General features: G+C 39.0%; 1 protein-coding gene across 1 annotated transcript; it reads right to left on the bottom strand.

Annotated features, from left to right (window-relative positions):
- Nucleotides 1-14788: 14788 nt before the first annotated feature.
- Nucleotides 14789-15664, bottom strand: LOC150094663 (uncharacterized). Its single transcript, XM_090411616.1, has one exon. The coding sequence runs from the start codon at nucleotides 15662-15664 to the stop codon at nucleotides 14789-14791; it is 876 nt and encodes a 291-aa protein (XP_090267742.1).
- Between the last annotated feature and the right edge of the window lie 8381 nt (nucleotides 15665-24045).

Raw genomic sequence — 24045 nt, 5'->3', positions numbered from 1 at the left:
ATCATCCTTCCATAATCATTCTTTCTTTTGCTGGCTACATATCGAAAGAACTCCTTAGGGTGAGAAAGGCTTCATGAGTTTTTGGCTTCATTAGCCAACTGCTGTTCATACCTCTCTTTAGCTACTCTCACCAACCAAGTCACCCTCCTTGCTTGGTCTTTGTAGACCTCATGGAATTGGTTATTTCCATTTCTCTTATGCTGCCTCCACAATGCCCTTTTTCTCTGTATCGCATGCTTAATCTCTTTATTCATCCATTTCACACCCACGTTATTTAACCTTCTCACCCTTGGAATAGATTTAGACATTGCATCTATTAAACAATTTTTGAAAATCCCCCAAGCTGCATTGATCTCTTTTTCAGCTAACTCCTCATTCCACGCTACACCCGCAAGCTGTCTCCTGAGCTCTTCATAATCAACCCCCCCCCCCCCCTTGTAGTCCCACATATACCCTTTTCTCACAGAGGTCCCGCACTGCTGGCAACCACCCAGGTAATCACCTCATGGTCACTCTCATCAATTGGTGGATGATTTGACACCTCATTACATCCTCTGATGAGATGACCAAATCCAAGACCCCCTCAATCCTCGTGTGCCCTCTGTTACATACTGTAACAGAGGTAGTTATCCCTCAAAAACTAAAGAAACTTATTTTCTTTACTTCCAGTTGTATCTCATCATTCCAGTCTATATTGGCATAATTAAAATCACCCATAATGATCACCCTTTTCTTATTTACTTGGCTAATTTGATTGTACATTTCATTATCACCACCATCCACATTACCTGGTCTATGACAACATCCCTCCAAGTATTTGATTCCATTCACCTCTATCTCACCATGCTGCCTCAAAACCACTAGCACTATTTCCCTCTTGCATCTCCACTTTATATGGACATAAACTCTTTCTCTATCATCAATAGCATTCCCCCTCCCTTTATTATCCCCTCTGTCCTCACGAAACGCATCATACCCTTCCATCTCTATTCCTGTCAGGATTTCATCCTCTTCCAACCATGTCTTACTTATTCTGACAATTTTTGGGTGAACAGATGCAATTAGTGCAACCATTTCATCTGCCTTGTTTCTAATACTTCTAGCATTTATATACAAACACAACAGCTCATTTCTGGATCTACAGCTAGTTCCACTGATACTACCACTCACTCGATGTGATCTCTCCATGCTCAACTGGGGCCATTTCCCTTTCTGCTTCTTCATTTTGAAACCCTTTTCAATTCCAACTGTTTCCTCTTGATCCCTGGTCATTCCATTCCTTTCCTGCCTACACATGCTCACCTCCTCTTGGAGGTGAGCATATGTAGGCAACTATATTCGATTCTTAAGTTTATTACATCTAACTATAGATCTGTTTTAAATGATGAACTTTTGAACGAGCTTGTAAGAACTGCTTTGACTAATTACACACCCAATTTTAAGGAGCTTACTAACAAAATGGATACAAGGAAGGCTTCTACTAGTAAATAAGTAACTAACATTATTGTATTTTGACTTTAAAATTATTCTAATTGTTCAAAGTAAACTTCACTTAATGTGTTTTGAATTAAACTTTTTTATTGCAGCAATTAACTCTGTTTTTCTCTCCCTCTTCTCTCTTTTTTTATTTTTATTTTGTTCCTCTTTTTTTGTTGTGTCCTCTTCTCTTTTTATTTTTTTACTGGTAGTAGAGCTTGAAGAGCCGTGTGACACGTGGATGTGAGCCACATTGTGGCCACCCCTGTTCTATAGTATAGACAGAAATAGTGTTTTAGCAGTAGTTGCATGATGTTTTACCACAAAAATTTTGTGTTCTGTTCTTGTGGCTCATATATATGTGGGATCTTTTTGTTATTATTATCATTATTATTATGATTCTGGCCTCCATGGAATGATTCATCGTGGGAGGCCTGTCCTAGAAAACACAAAGTCTATCATACCACTCCTTGAACTTATTGACTGTTCGTGCTTTCACCTCTTTATCAGGCAATGGATTGCAATGGAAGCCTTGTCCTCACTTCTTCAACCTGTTCCACAAAGCCAAAAAACTCCCCAGAGTCAACCCTGTAACTACCTCTCAACAGTTGAAGTCTCCATCATATCACCCCTACTTCTATCTATCAAACTTTGCAGTTCACATTCCTTCAGCATGTCCTCATAACTAACATTGTACAGTCCTGAAACATTTTTGTTATCTGCCTCTGTACCCATTCCGCAGTTAATTTATCCCTTTCAAATTCTAGGGACCAAATTTGAAAACAATAGTCCAAGTGTGGCCTGATCAGGGCTTTATACAATGGAATGACAACTCTTATGTCTGCAGGTCACCATCCTTCTCAGTATTGCAGCAATCATCTGGGTTTCCTTCACCATCTTTGAAATATGTTCCCTGACTTTCAGATTTCTATCAATCATCACCCCAAGATCTCTTGTCTCCCCTATGTCCTCCAGTACAGCTCCTCCAATCGAGTATGCAGCCTCCCATCGATATATCCCAAACTTCAAGGCTTTACATTTTGCTGCATTAAACTGAAGACCCCATTCATTTGCCTATCTGTCTAGTTTATTCAAATCCTCTTGCAGCACTGCCATATCTGCATTATTACTAATAACCCTTCCTAGCTTAACATCATCTGCAAACAACTGAATATCCCCTGCAATCTACTGACAATATCATTTATATAAAAGTTAAACAATACAGGTCCCAGTATTGAGCCCTGTGGGACCCCACTTGTAACCTTCTGCCTTCTTGATATTGTCCCAACATACACAACTCTCTGATACTCATCTGTTAACCAATTACGAATCCAGTTGACTAGCCTGACATCTAAACCATGTGCTGCAGCTTAATATCAGCTTATCATGTGGTATCCTGTCAAATGCCTTTGCAAAATTAAAAAAAAATGGCAGAATATGTCTTTCCCTCATCAACTGCTCTTGTCATATTATTATAAAAGGCAATCATATTACCAAAGCAAAATCGCTACTTAATAAATCCATGCTGACTCACATGGATTCATTAAGCAGCATATGGTCCAATGCTGTATATGGTCCCTCACTAATTTTTCGAAGATCTTAACAACTACTGATGAAAAATAAACTGGTCTGTAATTTGACACTTCCAGTCTGCTACCTCTCTCATGCAATGGCACTATCTTACCCTCCTTCGACTCTTTGGGCACCTTTCCTGTGGCCAGACTTTCATCGAAAAGCCAGGTCAACGGAGCTGTCAGTTCTTTAGCAGATTTTCTCAAAACCCATGGTGAAATTCCATCCAGTCCCACTGCTTTACTGACATCCAGAGTACCCAGTATTTGAAACACACTCTCTCCTCTAGCAGCTCTAAACTTCGAACCAGCCCTATTCCTCTAGTATTAAAATCTACTTCTATAGGATGAAATACACCAATAAAGTGTTCATTGAACAACTCTGCTATGTCCTCTGCATCAGCTACTCTATTCCCATTTTTATCCCACAATGTCATTTTTCCACAATCATTTCTCCTTCTACTGGCCACGTAGCTAAAATATTACTGAGGATTTTCTTTGGATCTTAGGGCCAATCTCTTCTCCTTCCTTAACATACTAGTCACTCTCCTGGCCTGAGTCTTATATTCTTCATGCATCTGCTCTCTTCCCCCTCTCCTTATATCTCTTCCATAACTTCTTTTTTACCTGCAGTTCCTGTTTGATATTGTTTGTCATCTTGTTTGTCATCCACTTTACACCAAATTGTGTGCTCTTCTTCACTCGTAGAATGCAGCTTATTATTGCTGTTCACAAATATTCCTTCATAATTTCTCAAGTACTAATGATATCTCACCCTTTCCGATTCCTCTCTCCATGGAACTGCCCCAAGTTGATATCTAAGACGAAAAGGAATCAATGGGAGAATAGTGTGTGTGCTGCCTCGTTTTGACAATTACGAGTTAAGTAGACGAGCAATGATAATGAATGATACGATTGCAAGAATGTGCAGAAAAAGAGGTCTGGAGTTTGTTGATGTTTGGAGTGTGTTTGAAGGAAAAAGGCAGTTGTATGCTAGAGATGGACTGCATCTTAACATGGAAGGACATAAGCGATTGAAGAAGTTATTGTTTTCTGAACAGGTTGAAGTTATTGGGCAGGGAAACTAATATTGAAAAGGTTGAGTGTAAGAGAGAGAAACTTTAGCACTGATTGTGTATTTATTGATCCTTATAGACTGAATAAATTGCAGAAGAGAGGGGATAAAAATCGGCATAGGACTACGGTAGTTAGTGACTTATATATCAGTTCTAAAGCCGGTACAAGATCTAGAGGGAATCTGCAATTTTTGTATACCAATGCTAGAAGCATTCGAAATAAGAGAGAAGAATTTATGGCATTAGTCAGTGAAATCTCACCAAAAGTTGTAGGCATTAGTGAAACTTGGCTGTCAGCAGAAGATGTGGTCACTGGAATTGAATGTGATGGGTACAGTATTTTCAGGGAGGATAGAGAAGATAGAACAGGAGGAGGAGTACTGTTGATGATAGCTGATGTGTTGCAGCCAAAGAAAGTAGTATATCATGATGATAGACATGTGAATGAGAGTTCATTTGAGGCAGTCTGGTGCGAAATAGTGACCAACGCAACCAAATATACAGTTGGATGCTGCTATAGGCCAGGGAGTACGGGGGGAGATATTGAATTCATGCATCAGCAACTTAGTGCAATGAGTGAAGGCTTGGTGATTATTATGGGGGATTTTAATTACGGTGATATCAATTGGAAGGAGGAAATATCACGTAGCAAAAAGGAAATGGAATTCATACATCTTCTACGAGATAATTACTTGAAACAGCACGTAACTGAAGGGACACGTGGTGTGAGAGTGTTGGACCTGGTTATTGGTTCAGAGGTTATATGCATAAGTAAGGTGTCCTCGTTACCTCCAGTTGGTGAAAGCGATCATGTGGTATTGACTTGGGAGGTTGCAAAATCTGTGGATTTTTCTATTAAGAAGGGGTATGTACGGAACTACAGGTTAGGCAATTATAACAAGCTTCGGAGTGAGCTTGCAGCCATCCCATGGCAGAACATATTGCAAGGGAAAGATGTTAGCAGTGCATGGGATAAAATCAGCGGGTATCTGAGGAAAGCAATATCAGATTGTGTCCCCATGGTTAGGAGGTCAAACAAGGCAGGCATTAGATGGATGAGCAGTAGTATCAAGCTTGAACTGCAAAAAAAGAAAATGTTATGGAGAATTTACAAGGAGAAAGGCGATCAGGACACCCATGAGCAGTACAAGGCTCAAGCTAGGAAGGTTACCAGCATAGTAAGAAAAGCTAAATCAGATTATGAGAAGACCTTAGCCAAAGAGATCAAGGGTAATCCCAAAGAGTTCTTCCGCTATGTGGCAAGTAAGAGGAAGAATGACTTCGGAAGGATAACCTTAGTGGGTGCTGATAGTATTGAGGTGACAAAATCAGATGTAATAGTCGAGTTACTGAGTGATCACTTTTCAAAAGTCTATCACCCAAGTGAGGATATCTCTATACCTACAGCAATACCTAATGTGAGAATTGAAGCTAAAGAATCAGAGGTATTAAATATATTGCAAAACTTAAATGCAAACACTGCGGTAGGCTTAGATGGAATATCAGCTCGGGTGTTGCGTGAATGTGCAAATGAATTGTCAACCCCTCTCACCTGGATATTTAACTTAAGTTTGAACTCTGGTATGGTCCCTAGGGAGTGGAAGTTAGGCAAAGTGGTACCTTTGCATAAGGGTGGCTCTAAAACTGCGGTATTGAATTACAGACCAATCACCATCTCAGGAGTAGTGGTAAAAGTATTGGAAAAGTTGGTTAAAGACAAAATTCAAGAATGGGTGGATCAGGATATGATACTCTATAGAGGCCAACATGGTTTTGTTAAAGGTAGATCCTGCCTTAGCAATCTATTAACTATTCATAATAGAATAACATCTGAGTTGGACAAAGGAACTGGCTACACAGTGGTACTTCTGGATTTTGCTAAGGCTTTTGACAGGATACCCCATAGAACACTGTTACGCAAATTGGAGCAGATGGGAATGGATATTAAATTGGTGATATGGATAGGAGAATGGCTCAGGGAGAGATACCATAAGGTGGTGTATGGAGGAGCCGAGTCCAGAATGAGGCAGGTGACCAGTGGTGTGCCTCAGGGCTCTGTGCTTGGGCCAATGTTGTTTAATTTGTATATAAATGATATAGGAAACGGCTTAAAGGGAGATATTCAGTTGTTTGCTGATGATGCAAAGTTGTGTAGTGCAATAAAAAATCAAGCTGATGTTGAAAGTTTGCAGGAGGATTTAAATAAGCTGGTAAAATGGGCAAAAGAAAATGGATGTCAGTTCAATGTGGAAAAGTGTAAAGTCATGCATTTTGGGATTAAAAGATTACCAGCTGTGTACTACATCGATGGAAAGGTACTCCAAGAGATTGATGAGGCTAGGGACTTAGGGGTATTGGTAGATAGGGAGATGAAGTTCAGAGGACACATTGCTAAGGTGTCCAAGATTGCACATAGGTTGTTGTGCAATGTGTTGTGCAATGTCAGTGTGTTCCTCAACTTGGTTGTTGAGGAACACACTGACATCCAGAGATAAAGAGGTTATTATTCCCCTTTATAAAGCATTGATACTTCCACATTTGGATTACTGTGCTCAGGTCTGGTCACCTGGATTCCTTGGAGATGAGGAGGCTGTGGAGAGGGTTCAGAGAAGAGTGACCAAGTTGGTGAGTGATATAAAAAATGCTCCCTACATTGATAGATTGAGAGCTTGTGGATTGCAGAGATTGGTTGATAGGCGAAGAAGAGGGGATATGATAGAAACATTCAAATTACTAAAAGGTTTTTATAGGATTGATGCAGGGGAAATGTTTCAGCTGTGTGAAAGTGATGGAAGAACAAGAGGTCATCTCTGGAAATTAAAGAAGAGTGTGGTTAACAAAGGTGTCAGAACAAGGTTTTTTGCCTGGAGGGTGGTGAATGAGTGGAATTCATTGCCTGACTTAGTTGTGAGCTCTTCGTCTGTAAATGAATTCAAGAAGAGATATGACAGATATTGTTTTGCTAGTTTGGGTCTCCCCCGATGAGTCTACTGACTCCATGGAGATACCCGTAATAATAATAATAAAGACTATTATAATCACCTGCCTTATAATTCCACACATGGCTTTCTGTTTGATACTATGAGAATTTTATTAACATTACCAGTAAATGTTGTGAGCTCTGAAAGAAGCTTCTCCAAATTAAAATTAATTAAAAATTATCTTCAATATCATCAATGTTTGAACAACGACTTGGTGATTTGGCAACTATTTTCATCGAATGCAAGCTTGGCACAAATTTAGATTTCAAGGAAATTGTTCAAGAATTTGCAGCCCAAAAAAACTCATAAAGTACATTTTTAACATTTCTTGGCAGTGTTTTTTTGTTTTCGTGAGTGAAAATAACGAACAGTGAAACTATTGTAGTAATGTAAGTGAAATTAAAATATTTTAAATAAAATTAAAATCGAAAAACATTGGAAAATTTCTTCCCACTTCTAATTTTTTTTTCATTTTATGTAGGGGGGGGGTAAGAGGCATCGAATGCATGTCTTGCCCTGGGTGGCATAAACTCTATTGCTGGGTGTGGATACTCCTGCATGTTTATTCATCTTCCAAGCCAAAACCACATGGTCACTCTCTCTCTCTCTCTCTCTCTCTCTCTCTAACTAGGGCACAGATGCCATCTTAGTTATAATAAGCTCTTCTTATTATATGACCAAATCCAAAATATTTTGTTTGTTCTCAGAATAGTTTTACCATTTTACATTGCAACGATTGTAATCAGTTAAGTCTGTGGTCTGTACAGAATGCATATGATGTAGTGTTATGTGGGGTTTCTAGCTCGCCTCCATGTGGTGCACCCTGGATAATGTTAAATGAGCTAGAGCAATTGCCGGCAGCCAGATCTAATTTAATGATCTCCTGGCTACAGACATATGAAATCGCAAGCGATATAATTACCGAATGGTTGTTCTCAGGACCACAAGACAAGAAAGCTGCGTACTAATTTCTGGATTTGCCAACTCAACATTGAAGAAATCAGCTATGCTAAAAGTCAATATCACTCAAAAATTCTTCGAGCAAATAATAGTCATAGCTGTCATTCAAGAGACACTACAGATAATGAACAACAAGAACGGAAATCCAGAGGAAGGATTGCAGGGTATAATACTCTAAGCTCATGGTTGCACAACTTTTGTATGCAATAATATAGAGAATGCTCACTTAATATCAACACATATTAATTAGAATATATGCACTAAACACAGCATGAGAATTAAAGATCTCACAGTGGTTAACATCTACAAGTCTCCCCTGGTAGAATGGCCACCTGAAGTTCCACATCCTATTATCTACATAGGAGATTTTTTAACAGCCATCACACCCTATGGAATTACAGTAATAATGATGAAAATGGTGACACATTAACAAACTGAGCTGAGCAGAACAGTTTGAGCTTAATATTCAACAAAGGATAAAGGAACCTTTAAGGCTACAGCATGGAATAGGGAATATAACTCAATACACCAAAAATTTGCAAAATCAGTCACTAAACACAATAAGATGAGTCCTTGAAGATTTTCCACATAGCCGACACTATCAAGTATTGATAGAAGTAGAAATACTAATACCAATGATGCGGTCCATTCCACGACCAAGATGGAATTTTAGGAAAGCAAGCTGGCAGGATTTCTCACAAGAACTGAATAATGTAGTAAGATGGATACCATCTGTGTGTGAAAACTACAAGAGATTTTGGAGCAGCCATTTCAACAGCAAAAAAGTGTATTACAACGGGTTTCCAAAAGGAATACGTACCTGGCTGGAATAAGGAATATGAACAGTTATACCAAGCCTATTTAGAATCTGGCAACTGTGACATAGCTGATGAATTACTGCAGAAACTTGATAACAAGTGCAGAGAAACATGGATAAAAACTACACAGCCTTTAGACTTTAAAAAACCAAGTAGAAAAGCATGGAGCCAATTAAAGAAGTTAGGTGGAAGCAACCCAGTCACACATAAAGATCCTTTGATGACTCCAGATCAAATTGCCTATCACACAACCTCGCTGTCTGGAGCCCCTCGAGATCATCAACATACACGGGGTGTTAAAGGATCACTCAGAAACTTATGACAAAGTGCGGCTGATAGTTCCCAATTTTCAAGAGAATTTTCCACAGACAAAATAACTATGGCCTTAAAGGAGGGTTAAAACCAGCAAATCACCAGGCTTTGATGGTTTCCATCCTGAATATTTAGTTAACAGTGTAAAAAATGCTTGTCAGTGGTTAACAAGATTCTTTTTTCATATTTTAAAGGCAGGAAAATTTCTAAAAGCCTTTAAGAGAAGCAAAACAATAGCCATATTAAAACCAAACAAGCCTCAGGATCATGTAGAGAGCTACTGCCCAGTTGCACTCCTCAGTTGTTGTTATAAGCTTCTCAAAAGACTCCTCCTTAATAGAATCAGGCCAAAAATATCCAAAGTTATACCTATTAAGCAAGCAGGCTTTAGGGCTCAACATAGTTGTATGGACCAAGTACTAAGCCTTACTACCCATATCAAGGCAAGCTTTCAGAGATATTTGAAAATTTCAGTTGTGTTGGTTGACCTTACTGCTGCATAAGATACAGTATGGAAAGATGGGTTGTTATACAAGCCGATGCAAGTCATACTATGCCAATCCATCATATGACTTATTGGCGACATGCTTGACAGGTTCTTTCATGTGGTATTGGGACACAAAATCAGCAAACGAGAAAGCTGAACAACAGTCTCCAACAGGGCTCAGTATTAACACCAATCTTACTCAACCTATATTATTGTTATTATCACCCAAGACCCCCCCCCCCCCCCATGGAGTCAAAGGCTCATCTAGGAGGTCCTTTTATCATACACACAGCTCATCATACCACACTTTAAACACACACACACTAATTCTCTGCAGACACTACACTCTCGGGAGTGTAGTGTCTGCAAGCAAAAAACCTGCTTCTCACTCTCCTACTCACATCCTCTTTATACAGATTCCAGGGATGACCTCTGGTTCTCCCTAATCCCCCACTGTTTTATGAAGAACCTCTCCAACATTGATCCTATAACAACCCCTTACTAACTTGTAGGTCTCTATCATTTCTCTCCTCTTCCTCCTATCCACTAGACTCTGTAAATCGCATATTCTCAATCTTTCCTCATACTGGACATTCCAGAGGTCAGAAACTGCCTTAGAAACTGTCCAGCTGCCTCTGGACTCTTTCCAACATCTCTTCATCCTTTAGGAAACCAGATAACCAAATCTGGGCACAGTAGTCCATGTGTGGCCTAATAAAAGCTTTATACAATGGAACAAGAATATCATTACTTCTACAAGTCAGTGTCCTCCACATCATTCCCAGAAGTCTTTGTATTGTATTCACAATTTTGGCAATGTGTCCCCTAAATTTAAGATCCTTATCCCCTATCACCCCAAGATTTCTTATTTCTTCCACCTCCAACAATATATCCCCACCAAACATAAATTCACCATCCCATCTTTGTTTTTCAAATTTCAAAACCTTAGATTTTACAACATTGAACTCATGTCCCATTTCTAATGCCCAAATACTCAATTTATTTAAGTCCTCCTAAGGCCACAACATCTTCTATACTCTTCATGGTTCATCCCAACTTTGATCATCTGCAAACAACTGAATATCTCCATCCAAATCTTCACCAATATCATTAATATACAAGATAAACAGTAACGGCCCTAAAACAGACCCCTAAGGCATACCACTAGTGACTTTCCTTTTCCTAGATATCACTCTCCATACAGAACTTGTTGGCATGGAAATGGGGATGTGAGTTCAATGTTGCAAAATGTAAGGTTTTAAAATTTGGAAAACAAAGATGGGATGCAGAATTTATGCTTTGTGAGAATATATTGTTGGAGGTAGAGGAAATAAGAGATCTGGTGGTGATAGTGGATAAGGATCTAAAATTTAGGGGACACATTACCAAAATTGTGAAGACAACACAAAGACTTCTGGGAATGATGCAGAGGACACTGATGTGTAGAAGTAGGGAGATTCTTGTTCCGCTGTATAAGGCTTTGATTAGGCCACACATGAACTATTGTGCCCAGATTTGGTCACCGGGTTTTCAGAAGGATGAAGAGATGTTGGAAAGGGTCCAAAGGCGACTGACTAAGGTAGTTTCTGGCATCTGGAATGTTGAGTATGAGTAAAGATTGAGAAGATGTAATTTGCAGTCTGGTGGACAGGAGGAAGAGGGGAGATATGATAGAGACCTACAAGTTGGTAAGGGGTTGTTATAGGATCAATGGTGGAGAAGTTCTACAGAGAATAGTGGGAGATCAGGGGAGAACCAGAGGTCATTCCTGGAAACTGTATAAAGAGGGTGTGAGCAGGAGAGTGAGAGGCAGGTTTTTTTCGTGCAGAGTTGTGAATGATTGGAATGCCTTGCCTGAGAGCGTGGTGTTTGCAAGGAGTTTGAGTGTGTTTAAGACACGGTATGATGAAATGTGTGTGTGATAAAAGGATCTCCCAGATAAGTCTTTGACTCCATGAGGTCTTGGGGTAATAATAATAATAATACCTATCAGATAGCAAGTCTAATCCAATGCACCAATCTAATATCCAACCCCATCAGCTCTAGTTTGACTATCAACTTATCATGCAGTAATCTATGAAAAGCCGTTGCAAAATCTAAGTATGTTACTGTGTATCCCTCTCCTCTTTCCAAGGAGGCAGTCACTTTATTGTAATAAGTAAGTAGATTACTAAAACATGCCCTCCCTTTAGCAAATCCATGCTGTCCATCAAAGATAATACCATTGTTGTCAACCCAACTCTGGATCCTAGTTCTCACAAGCTTCTCCAACAACTTAACCACAACACCTGACACACAGATAGGCCTATAATTTGATGGTTGAGTTCTATCACCTCCCTTATGAAGTGGCACAATCTTGCCCTCCTTCCACTCCTTAGCGATTAGACCCAGTGCAAGACTCATATTAAAAAAATATGTCAAGGCAGATGTCAACTCCCTGGCACATTCCTTTAGAATACATGGTGATATATTATCAATTCCCACAGCCTTATTAACATGTAGTTTGCTCAACTCTCCATACACCTCCTGCTCATTTACAGTCAGTGTCTCTTCCCCATCATCAACTGTTTTCAATCTCTCCATAGAGTTACATTCACAAGATTGAAAGACCTTTATGAACTGCTGATTAAGTATCTCCACTATATCTTCTGCAACAGCTGTCTTTATACCATTTTCTGTAATCAATGTCATCTTTCTATAATCATTCTTTTTTTTTTTTTTGCTACCTACATATCGAAAGAAATCCCTAGGATTCTTTTGGACTTCGTTAGCTAACTGCTTCTCATACCTCACTTTTTCTATCCTTACCAATCAAGTCATCCACCCGCCTTGGCTAGTCTTTGTAATCCTCATGGAATTGGTTGTTACCATTTATCTTATGCTGTTTCCATAATGCTCTTTTTCTCTGTATTGCATGCTTAATCTCTTTATTCATCCATTTCACACCTAACTGATTTAACCTACTGACCCTTAGAATACAATTAGACATTGCTTTTACTAGATAGTTCTTGAAAATTCCCCCAAGCTGCATTGATCTCTTTTCCAGCTAACTCCTCATTCCATGCTACACCAGCAAACTGTCTCCGGAGCTCTTCATAATCACCAGCCTTATAGTTCTACATATAACCTTTTCTCACAGAGGCCCTCACAGTGCTGGCACCCACCCAGGTAATCACTTCATGGTCACTCTCATCAATCAGTGGGTGATTTGACACCTCATTTATAATTACATCCTCTGATGAGATGATCAAATCCAAGACTCTCAATCCTCATGTGCCCTCTATTACATACTGAGGTAGTTGTCCCTCAAAAACTCAATAAACTAATTTTCTTTACTTCCAGTTGCTATCTCATCATTCCAGTCTATACTGCCATAATTAAACTGCCCATAATGATCACCCTTTTCTTATTTGCTTGGCTAATTTGAAAGTGCATACCTGGCCCTGGGTATGCTCTTCGATACTGTTTGATCAAACAGTATCGAAGTGCGTACCCAGGGCCAGGAGAATAAATCAAATAGGGATTAAGTGGACGCTAGCAAGATAACACATTCTATTCACCTCTATTTCACACCATACTGCCTCAAAACCACTGGCAGCCGCCCAGATAATCACTTCATGGTCACTCTCACCAATCGGAGGGTTATTGGACACCTCATTCATAATTACATCCTCTGATGAGATGATCAAATCCTTGCATCTTTGTATGGACATAACTCTTTCTCTATCATCAATAGCACTTCCCCTCCCTCTTTACCCTTCTTATCCTCATGAAACACATCTTATCCTTCCATTTCTATTTCTGTCACAATGTCATCCTCATCCAACCATGGCTCACTTATTCCAACAATTTTTGCGTGAACAGACTCAATTAATGCAATCATTTCATTTGTCTTGTTTCTTATACTTCTAGCATTTGTATACAAACACAGCAGCTCATTCCTGGACCTACAGCTAGTTCCTCTGAATACCACTCATTTCATGTGATTTCTCTTTGCTCAGCTGAAGCCATTTTCCTTTCTGTTTATTCATTTTAGAATCCTCTTCAAATCCAACTGTTTCCTCTTGATTCCAGGTCATCCCATCCCTTTCCTTTCTACACATGCATTGACATCCTCTTGGAGCATCCAGCTTTCTCACATTGTGAGAAATATACATCTGATCTACTGACAATTAGGTAAAGAAAATTTGCTTATGCTGAGAAATAGCCCTTGCAAACTAACATAAGAACATTGAAGTAACTGAAGATACTTTCACAAATGACCTTAAAATTTTTGGGGAATGCTTTTATAAATGGAGACTAACACCAAGTCTCAGTAAGACCGAGGTTAGCTCTTTCCACCTAAACACCAAATTGGCAAATAGGAAATTTCAGGTCACCTTTAACAACACAATACTGTGACACCAAGACGTTCCTAAATATCTAGGTTTTACCTTGGGTAGAACACTAACGTTCAAAAGACATCTGGAGAATATCTCGTTAAAGATCAGAACCTGTAATAATACCATACAAAAACTGTGGGGTTCTGCATAGGGTTCTTCTGCCACTACACTGCAATGCTCTACGTTGGACCTGGTTTATTCTGCAGCAGATTGTTGCTCACCAGTATGGCTAAACAGTCCTCATATCAAGAAAATCAACATCTAAATAAATGCAGCAATGAGGACAGTAAGAGGCTGTGTCAAATCCACTCCCCTCGGCCAGCTTCCATCTTTGAGCAACATTGAACCACTGAACTTGTGCAGACAAGACACTCTATTAAAAGACTACAAAAAATAAATAGTAACCCCCTGTTACCAATTCATGACAACCTCCCACATTTAAGTATAAATCGCCTCAAATCCTGAAGGCTCCCATTAATACTGGCTGAAGAACTTGTAAGTAGCAATTTCAAGGTTAATTCGAAATGGTTAGAAACTTGGAAGGAAAAATCGTCACTGGACTTAAAGGAGTTTATCCTTCCCAACCAAAATCCAAAAGGAATTGAGCTTACACGTCACTATTAAAAAGCTTAAGTAGGTTATGCACAGAACATCATATTTGTGTAGACAGCTTACACAAGTGGGAAGATCACCTACACATAAATTTATTTAACGTGTAGGTGATGTTAAGAGAAATAAACCTTATTTATTTCTCTTAAATCTAAGACAAATCTTAAACCACCACTGGGCTTTTCTAAAAGAATGAATGGACAATTCCATCTTGAATTTGATCTCTCAATAATACTTGCCCTTTCATATTCTGATAGCAATTTCTTGAGCTCATCCATGTGCTTAAGAGACATCTGGTATTGTTTTATATGTATAGGCACATCAGATGTGACCTGAACTGAGTGCTGTACCTTACTGGTGCAGGAGAGTGAATTGATCTCTTCAGTAAACACTCGAGGGAAGCAGTGTAACAGGGTCTCAAAAAACTCCTCAATTTGTGTCCTTTCTGTGCCTGATCTAACTTGTTTAGTGGCCTCTTGGGACAGTTTCCTCCTCCACTGGTTGGTATTCTCCTCACAATCTTTTATTCCAACTTCCATGGCTTCGTTCAGTTCGCTGGTACCCTTTTCTCCACAGTCAAGTTTGTATCTCATTCCACATGACAGAGTCCTGCTGCCAAAGTCACATGCGAACTTGTTTCTTTCCAGAAAATCAAGGCCCAGTATGATTTGGTCACCAGTGTCTGCTAATTCTGGAAGAACAAACATATCATGTGTGGTGTTTACTGGGAAGCATGGTATATGGATTGCCACCTTTGCCTTCAGTGCAGATAAGAGTTCGACTCTTGCTATCCCCATGATCCTTGTAGGATTGCACAAACTTGTAAAAGCATCAGGAGTGGTGTTCCGGAATGCTTTTACTAGTTGCATAGGAATCACAGATATATGGGCTCCTGTGTCAAGGAGAAACTTGCAGGGAACCCATTCTACATAGCCTTCCACCAGGGACAATGGTAGTCCTTTTCCTATTTCTGCAAAGGAAACAGTCTGCATTCTATAACCCTTTTCCACTTTAGATTCCCTTCCTTTCAAACAGAGTAAGGAGGATACTTTCTCTCTACAAGTGATTGGCTGTTCATGGTCTACAGGGATGGGGGTTAGGTGTACTGGACTCCCTCTCTAATACAGCTCTCAAAAGAGAGGTTTGGGTCATTTCCTTTACTCTCCTTTCCCACTCTAGGGCGAGATTGAAGTACCCATCAAAATCCCTGGCTCCCTTCTTAAAGATCACTCCCCTTAAATTATCTTTTAGTCCTATTTTAAATTGTTTAAAGGCCAGCCATCTTAGATGGGCGCCTTCCTCTGTATTTGATATCTTTACAGAATTTGAGATGGACAGTACCCTGTTGAAGAAGCTGGTCACTCCTTCATTATCCCCTTGTATACAACTATATAATTTCTTCAATGCCTGGGGAGTTCCCTTCTTCTGAGTGAATTTATCAATTAGTATTTCTTTAAACCTTTGGTAATTGGTCGATTCTCTTAAAGGGGGAGAGGGATGAACACAAGAAGGTCTTAGCCTTCCCTTGTAAACTATCACGGGGTAGGATTAACAATTGAAAATTGGACCATCCTCCCGCCCTTTTTATGAAAAAAAAATGAGATGACATCATCAGTATCCTCGCCTGAGAACTGGGGGAACACTTGTTGGGGGTTAATACATCAAAAAAACTCACTGTTTTCCATTACTGAGCTACTAGATGGGTTTGACATGTTTGCCTCTAAGTTTACACAAATATTAAATCAACCTTTGCCTTTGTTAAGAATTTCTGTTTGGAACCTGAAACCTGCATATTGTGATTTATATAAAGTACTTATTTCAGTTATATAAACCACATCCTGTCGGCTGACTGCGTCATTTATGTTGTGTCAACTTTCTACTACTATACCTATTCTTTAGTCTTTGGGTCAGTTCCCCATTAAAATTCCATACAGGTATCACGTGGTACCTCTGAGGGACAATGGCATCTCCTCGAGATCGAGGCAACACCAGAGTATCAGAGTGTCTGTGATCTACCTCTCGTAAAACGCCAAGAAAATTTATATTTCGCTGCGGCACTTAGCACTATTAGATTAACAATATTATCAATCAAGAGGTGATCTCAGGACAGTACTTAAATGATACCTAGCAACTTTGCAGACGTGGCCAAACTTTACTTCTTTCTAGTCTCCCGCATAGGTTCGTATTATTTTTATAAGAGGTGCATCGGATTCCAGAAATCACAGATAGTCTTAGTTAGATACAAAAGCAAAGTTTATTATATATCAAAAATATGTACATTCAATACTATTAGCTTAATTCCCATCTTAAGGGAGTTCCTGACAGTCAGGATAGAGTTAAAATATTACAATACTACAAATATACTTATAACTGATTATGCTGTAATTCTCTAAAGTAAGAATCTTATTTATACTCTTAAATACCTTAATCATGCATGATTATCACAATCTTTCTATTTCTCAGTAGTTCTGTCAAACCACACAAGATAGCATTTATATCTTTTACAATCCCTTTATAAATTAGCAATTCCTCACTCTAGACATATTCGTAACTTCTTATAACATATTAAGGAACTTTATCACAGTGGTAGACAGTAAGATTTAAGGCAACCCTCTCTAAACAATAGCAACATAGTCTTAATCAATATCATTAATGTTCCCTTTTCTGCTTTATCAACGTGGCACAAATCTCTCATTCACATTCAGTGAAATACAAATAAAGTCTACTTATCTGCCCTTTGGTTCTGTATCACGTCAATGGTCTACCGGAATCTGCCTCTCCTTAATGTCCACGTGCTTCAATCTGGCTTTCTATGGACTGCCGGGCTTATTTCTTCCGCGGAGATATGACCGCCAAGTTCCGCTGCTACCTTTATTGGAATCCTCTGGTATGGAGGCACTGCCACCCTTCACCACCGCGAGACGAACACTAGAAGATCCAGGAACAAAAAGTCTTTTTTCAGGGGTGCATGACCCTTATATTCCTTCTTTTTTCTCAGCGTTTCTAGCATTTTGCGATGTCCAGCCAACACACTCACGTGGTCTTACACCACGGCATCCAGCCTTCTCTGCTATCGCACATGCACTGACATCACGCTGTTTGTTTGGGGGCAAGCTGCTCCCTCGCGTCACTGCTCCGTGACCTTTTGGACTTCACTCCCCCCCCATGTTGAATTTGTGCTAACATTCTATATCTATTAATACATATTACTTTATAAAATTCTGCTAAAGGTTTACACTTTCATTATTGACTTTAACTCATTTGTGAATGGTACTAAATATACACTTATTTAATTTCTCATAGTAAAATTTGCTTGATATATTTACATAGCAATAATTTTATACGCAGAGCCAATCACCTGTATTTATATTCCTTTTTTGTTTGAAAACACATGTTAGATTGTGATAACATAGGAGTTCCTAAAATTCCACTCTATCACAATCCAACACCACTTTCAGTTAGCAGTTACTAGTCATCAGTCTGATCACCAGTTAGTGAACAGATCGATGTCACGTTGCATATTTGTGTAAGTAAGCGGTGGATGCTTCACTGTGAATGGATACTATGATTATGTCCTTGAATACTGAAAGATATTACTTTTTTAGGGAAAACTGGTTAATGTCATGTATGTATGTATATTATTATTATAGGGAAGTGGTCAAGGATTGTTTGATCAAACAGTATCGAAGTGCATACCCAGGGCCATGAGAATAAATCAAATAGGGATTAAATGGATGGCTAGCAAGATAACGCAGAAGCTGCAAAAAAAAGAAAGTATTGTGGAAGGAATATAAACAACAAGGTGATTAGCATGCCCACGAGCAGTATAAAGCACAAGCAAGAAGGGTAACTAGTATGGTAAGGAAAGCTAAATCAGAGTTCGAGAGAAAATTAACTAAGCAGGCAAAAGTAAATCCAAAAGTTTTTTTCACTACATAGCAAGTAAGAGAAAGAATGATTATGGAAAGGTACTTTAATCAGTGCTGAAGATAGGAAAGTGACAGAAACAGAAGAAATAGTTCAGTAACCGTGGAAAGTGATCATTTTGTAAGGGTATAAATCATCCAGGTGGAGACTTTGTAGCTACTGAGTATTCAGGTAGATGAACAGGAGGTACTCAGTATATTGAAAAATATCAATGTGAAAACAACAGTGGACCAGGATAGTATGTCTGCTCCTGTCCTAAGAAAATGTGCTGGACTCTGCAAAGGCATTTGACAGAATACTGAATGGAAAACTATTACATAAGTTGGAGCAAATGGGAATGGATATGAGGCTAGTGGGGTAAATAGGGAGTGACTGATAGACATCAGAGGGTGGTGTATGGCATAGTGGAATCAAGGTGAATGAGGGATGCCTAGAGGAGATGTCTCAGGGCCCTGAAGCAGGACCACTACTCTTTAATTTGCATATTGATGATATAGCATAAGATTTGAAGGGAGACATTCAGTTGTTTCCTGATGATGCAAAACTAGGGCGAGCAATAGTTGAAAAAAAAGGCAATGTAAATATCTTACAAGATGATTTAAATAAATTGGCAGTGTGGGTAAAGGGCAATGGTTATCAATTCAATGTTGTAAAATGTAAAGTAATGCATTTCACGATGAAGAGATTATACACTTTGTAACATACTGATAGTACAATCACACAGGAAATTGATGAGGATAGGGATCTGGAAATGATAGTGGATAGAGATTTGAAATTCAGAGGATATATTGCAAGAGGTGGAAAAATAGCTCAGAGGATTACTTAGATGCTGAAGAGCACACTGACAAGTAAAGATAGGGAGGTTATTATCCCTCTTTAAGGTTATGATTTGGGCATATGTTGACTACTGTGCACAGATAGGGTCACCTGCTTCTTCAGATCAAGAGATGGAGCAGATCCAGAGATGAGTAACCAAGCTGGTGACAGGTCTGTGCAATGTTTTCTATTAGGATAAATTGCAGTTGTGTGGGTTGCAGAGGTTAGCTGAACAGGCAGAGGAGAGAGAGGATATGATATAAACGTGTAAGTTAATACAGGCACTATAAGATGACACAGAAGAAATTTTGCAGTGCATGGGAAGTACAGGGAAAACAAGGGGTCACACTTGGAAGCTGTCTAAGAGTGTGGTTAGTAAGAGTGCAGACTAGGTTCTTTTCTTGAAGAGTGGTGAATGAGCGGAATGGATTGCTAGAGGCAGTTGTGAGCACCCCAACAGTGAATAGGTTTAAGGAGATGCATGATACATATTGTGTTAATGGATAGATTGAGTCTGCCACAATGTCTTTAGACTCCATAGAGGTGCCTGTATAATAAAAATAATAATAATAATAATAATTATTATTATTTATATGGGCACTCCATGGAGTCAAAAGACTCATTGTAGGAGACTCAAACTATCCACAATCTATCATACCTCTCCTTAAACCCAGTAACAGACAAATCACTAACAAATGATTCTGGCAACCCATTCTACTCATTCACAACTCTCCAAGCAAAAACATTTCCCTTGCAGCAATAGTATAAAACCCTTTAAGCAACTTAAATGTTTCTATCATATCTCCTGTTTTTCTCCAATCAACTAACTTCTGCAATCCACACACCCTCAATCTATCCTCATAGGGAACATTCCACAGACCACTCACCATCTTGGTCACTCACTTCTGCACTGTTCCTCATTTCCAAGAAACCCAGGAGATCAGACTTGAGCACAGTAATCCAGATGTGGATGTATCAAGGACTTATAAAGAGGAATAACAACTTCCTTATCTCTACTTGTTACTGTGTCGGTGAATAGCCAAATATATATTTTATGGACTACTTTAGTAATATGTCCTCTAAACTTTAACTCTCTGTCTACTTCACTCCCAATCTCTAGCTTCGTCTTTTTCCTGGAGTAAAGTGCCATCAATGTGATTCACAGCTTGTAATCTATTTATCGCAAAATGCAAAACTTTACATTTCTCAACATTAAACTGGAACCCATTATGTTTTGTCCATACTGACAGCCTATTTAAATCATCCTGCAATCTCTCACATCAATTGATTAACTATTACTCTACCTAATTTCACCTTATCAGCAAACAACAAATGAATATTTTCTTTCAGGTTCTTTCCCATATCATTTATGGCTATATCATTTATGTACAAATTAAACAGTAGTTGTCCCAGCACTGAACCTTGCAGTGCAAGGTTAAAACAGGTGACCACTAGTTACTTGTTTTAGCCTTGATTCTGCCTCTCCATATATAACTTTTGGGAAAAACAGATAGAGAGCAGGAAGAGGAGAAAGGGCTTCAATGACCTAGTTAGGCTAACTAACACTCAAATCATCCAATATGAATGAAGTTCTAGCACGTACATTTTTGCTGGCCTGGTTGGCCAAGTGGTTAGCATATATCCACTCTCCAGCCAGAAGGCTGCAGGCTCAAATCCTACCATGGGCATGGATGTTTGTGATTGTCTGTGAAAATACTAGTGGTGGTGGTAGAAATAATGGTGGATTTAGTGATGGAGCAGGTGCCCTCCCTTGAATGAGTCTTTGGACTGTCTGGAGGTGTCACATAATAATAATAATTATCCACATAACCAGTGTCATATCAATCCCCATTTGTCCTAATTTTCAATCTAGTTCCATTTGGGATAGCATCAAATGCCTTTGCGAAATCCAGCAGAATCATCGTGTAGCGATTTCTTTTATCCAGATCAGCTGCCACTCTATTATAAAGAGTTAGTAAATTACTTAGGAATGCCTACCCTTCATAAAGCCATGTTGCCCCTCATACAGTAGGATATTTTTATCCACCCATTCTTGACTTCTCTTTTTGACCAATTTTTTTAGCACTTTTACCATGACTCTTGAGATACAAATTGTTTTATAATTTGTTTTATAATGCAGTATAAGAACCTCCTTCATGCAAAGGAATCATTTTGTCCTCTTACCAATCCATTATAAGTCTACTAGAGCTGAAACTTCAAGCCTAGTTAGAGGCATTACCAGTTCCCTAGCACATTCTCGCAAAATGAGAGTTGATATCCAACCTAATCCCATAGTTGTATTTACATTGAGATTCTGCAGTATCCTAAGAATCTACAATTAATCCACCTCTGTTTTCACATCAGCCACTGTCACAGCAATAACTGCATTTGGATGATATGCCCTTGCAAAGAGGCTCACTCATTAGCTCAACTATTCTATCTGCTTCTCTCACCATATCACCATCAGCAATCATTGAAGTTAATCTTAGATTGTCACTTTTCTCTTACTTGACATATAACGAAAGAACTCTTTGGGATTTCCTTTACCCTGCTTGGCTAGAATTCTTCTCATAATCTGAATTTGCCTTCCTTGCCTGAGCCTTGTACTATTCATGAGTTTGCTGGTCACCTTTCTCTTTATATACCATTCACAGCATTTTCTTCTTCTTCTGCAGCTCATGCTTAATGATATTACTCATCCATCTAACTCATAATTACACCTTCTTACCTTAGGTATACAATTTAATATTGCTTCCACTAGATCACTCTTATCTCCCATGCACTACTAATATCCTTACTCTGCAGTGTTTTATGCCATGGCAGATATAAGCTTCCTCATAAGCTTGTCATAATCACCTACCTTGTAATTCCACATATACTCCTTCTTAACAGAATATTCCTTATGTTTTAAAATTTCCCAAGTAAAGACTGCATGGATAGCTTTTCTGATCCTATGACCAGGTCTAATACTCACTCATCACATGTTGCCTCAAGTAATTATCTTTCAGTAGGTGTATAAATTCCATGTCTTTCCTGCCATGTGATCGTTCTTCCTTAAAGTCTATACCTCCATAGGTCCCCCATAATAATCACTCGACCCGTACTCATTGTACTGATTTGCCGATGCAAGTCTTTCAGATGATCTGTGGAACTCCCTGGACTACAACAAAAACCAACTGCATATTTTGTCTTATTAGCCTTGATCTCACACCAGACTCCTTCAAATGAACAGTCTCCCTCCTGCTTATCTCCTATTCTTTTTGTCTGAAATTCATCAGCTATCACCAGCAGTACCCCTCTCCCCATCATATTTTCTCTAGCTTCCCTGAAAATACTACATCTTTTACATTCTTTCCCAGTAACTACATCATCTGATATTAGCTAAGTCTCACTAATGCCTCTAACATTTGGCGAGGTTGCACTAATTAATGCCAAAACTTCTCCCTCTTGTTCCTCCTAATCCTGCCATTAGTATATAGAAACTGTAGCATCCCTTTAGGTCCCCACTTACTTTTATTTGCTGAATTGACTACCTTATTCATTATTCTTGCTTGAGAGACTAGATTCCACACTTGGTCATTCTCACACTCATTTGTCTCATGGGTGCCTTCACACAAACTCACCTGCTTCCACCCTAATTGCTTAAGTTTTACTGAATTTGCACTTCAGCATGCTCAGTGATACTGTCTCTCTAGATGCCTAACACCAAAAGTAGATGGACTGCATTTAGATGCAGTCCATCAGCATGATACAAATCCTTCTTTGCATCAAACACAGACCATAGATCCACAAATCCTACATATTGATTCATTAACTACCAACGTCCTTCTCCTCCTAAGTTTGCCTCTATCACAGTATGGCAGGAGATTTGCAATCTTCATCTTCTTGGTCTTCAGTTTTGTCTCTTCCAACAACTCCTTTGCATCCTCCCTCACAGAATACTTCTCACCTCTCAAATCATTTGTGCCAACCAAGACAATCAGTTCCTTTGCCTTTTCTTTTTGCATCCAGATGGCATGACTAATATCTCGAATTTTTGCACCAGGGAAACACAATTTTGTCACACTTTTATTAAGTACTCCCCTAATTATTGAGTCTCTGGACATAATTTTCTCCTTAACTTGTTTTTCTTGTTTGTTTATTGGGTCGTTATTATTGCTATGCACCACCTATTTTTTTCTCTTCTCAAGTCTGCTAATCTCTGCTAATCATTGTTGCCTCTGCAATGTTTAAATTTCACACTTTGTCCTGTGAAGGATAACATTCACACATAATATTTCTTTATTTATGCCCATTTTGTTCTCTTCTATTTCTATGGATGCACGTTCAACATTAATTCTGATATTTTTTATCCTACTGTCGATACTGACCACTCTACTAAAATTTGTTGCATTCTGGTCACCTAATAGGTACTCACTTTCGAAACCTTTAATATGCACACACTCTCTCTCTCTCTCTCTCTCCAGTTTCAATTTCCTTCCACATATCCTTTCATTTTGGTCACAAATACATTTCACACATACTCTGCACTGCACAAAATCCTGCAAATTAAATCACCCAACAACATGGTCTTTGCCATAGTTGTTATACCATACATTGGCACCATTGTTGCTTTGTTGTTCCTTTATTC

This window comes from Typopeltis vanoorti, chromosome 21 (genome assembly GCF_054136105.1).
Source record: "Typopeltis vanoorti isolate ZY-2024b chromosome 21, IOZ_Tvanoo_1.0, whole genome shotgun sequence".
Lineage (NCBI taxonomy): Eukaryota > Metazoa > Arthropoda > Arachnida > Uropygi > Thelyphonidae > Typopeltis > Typopeltis vanoorti.
Note: the sequence above shows the minus strand (reverse complement) of the source record. Positions and strands in the feature narration are given on the sequence as shown.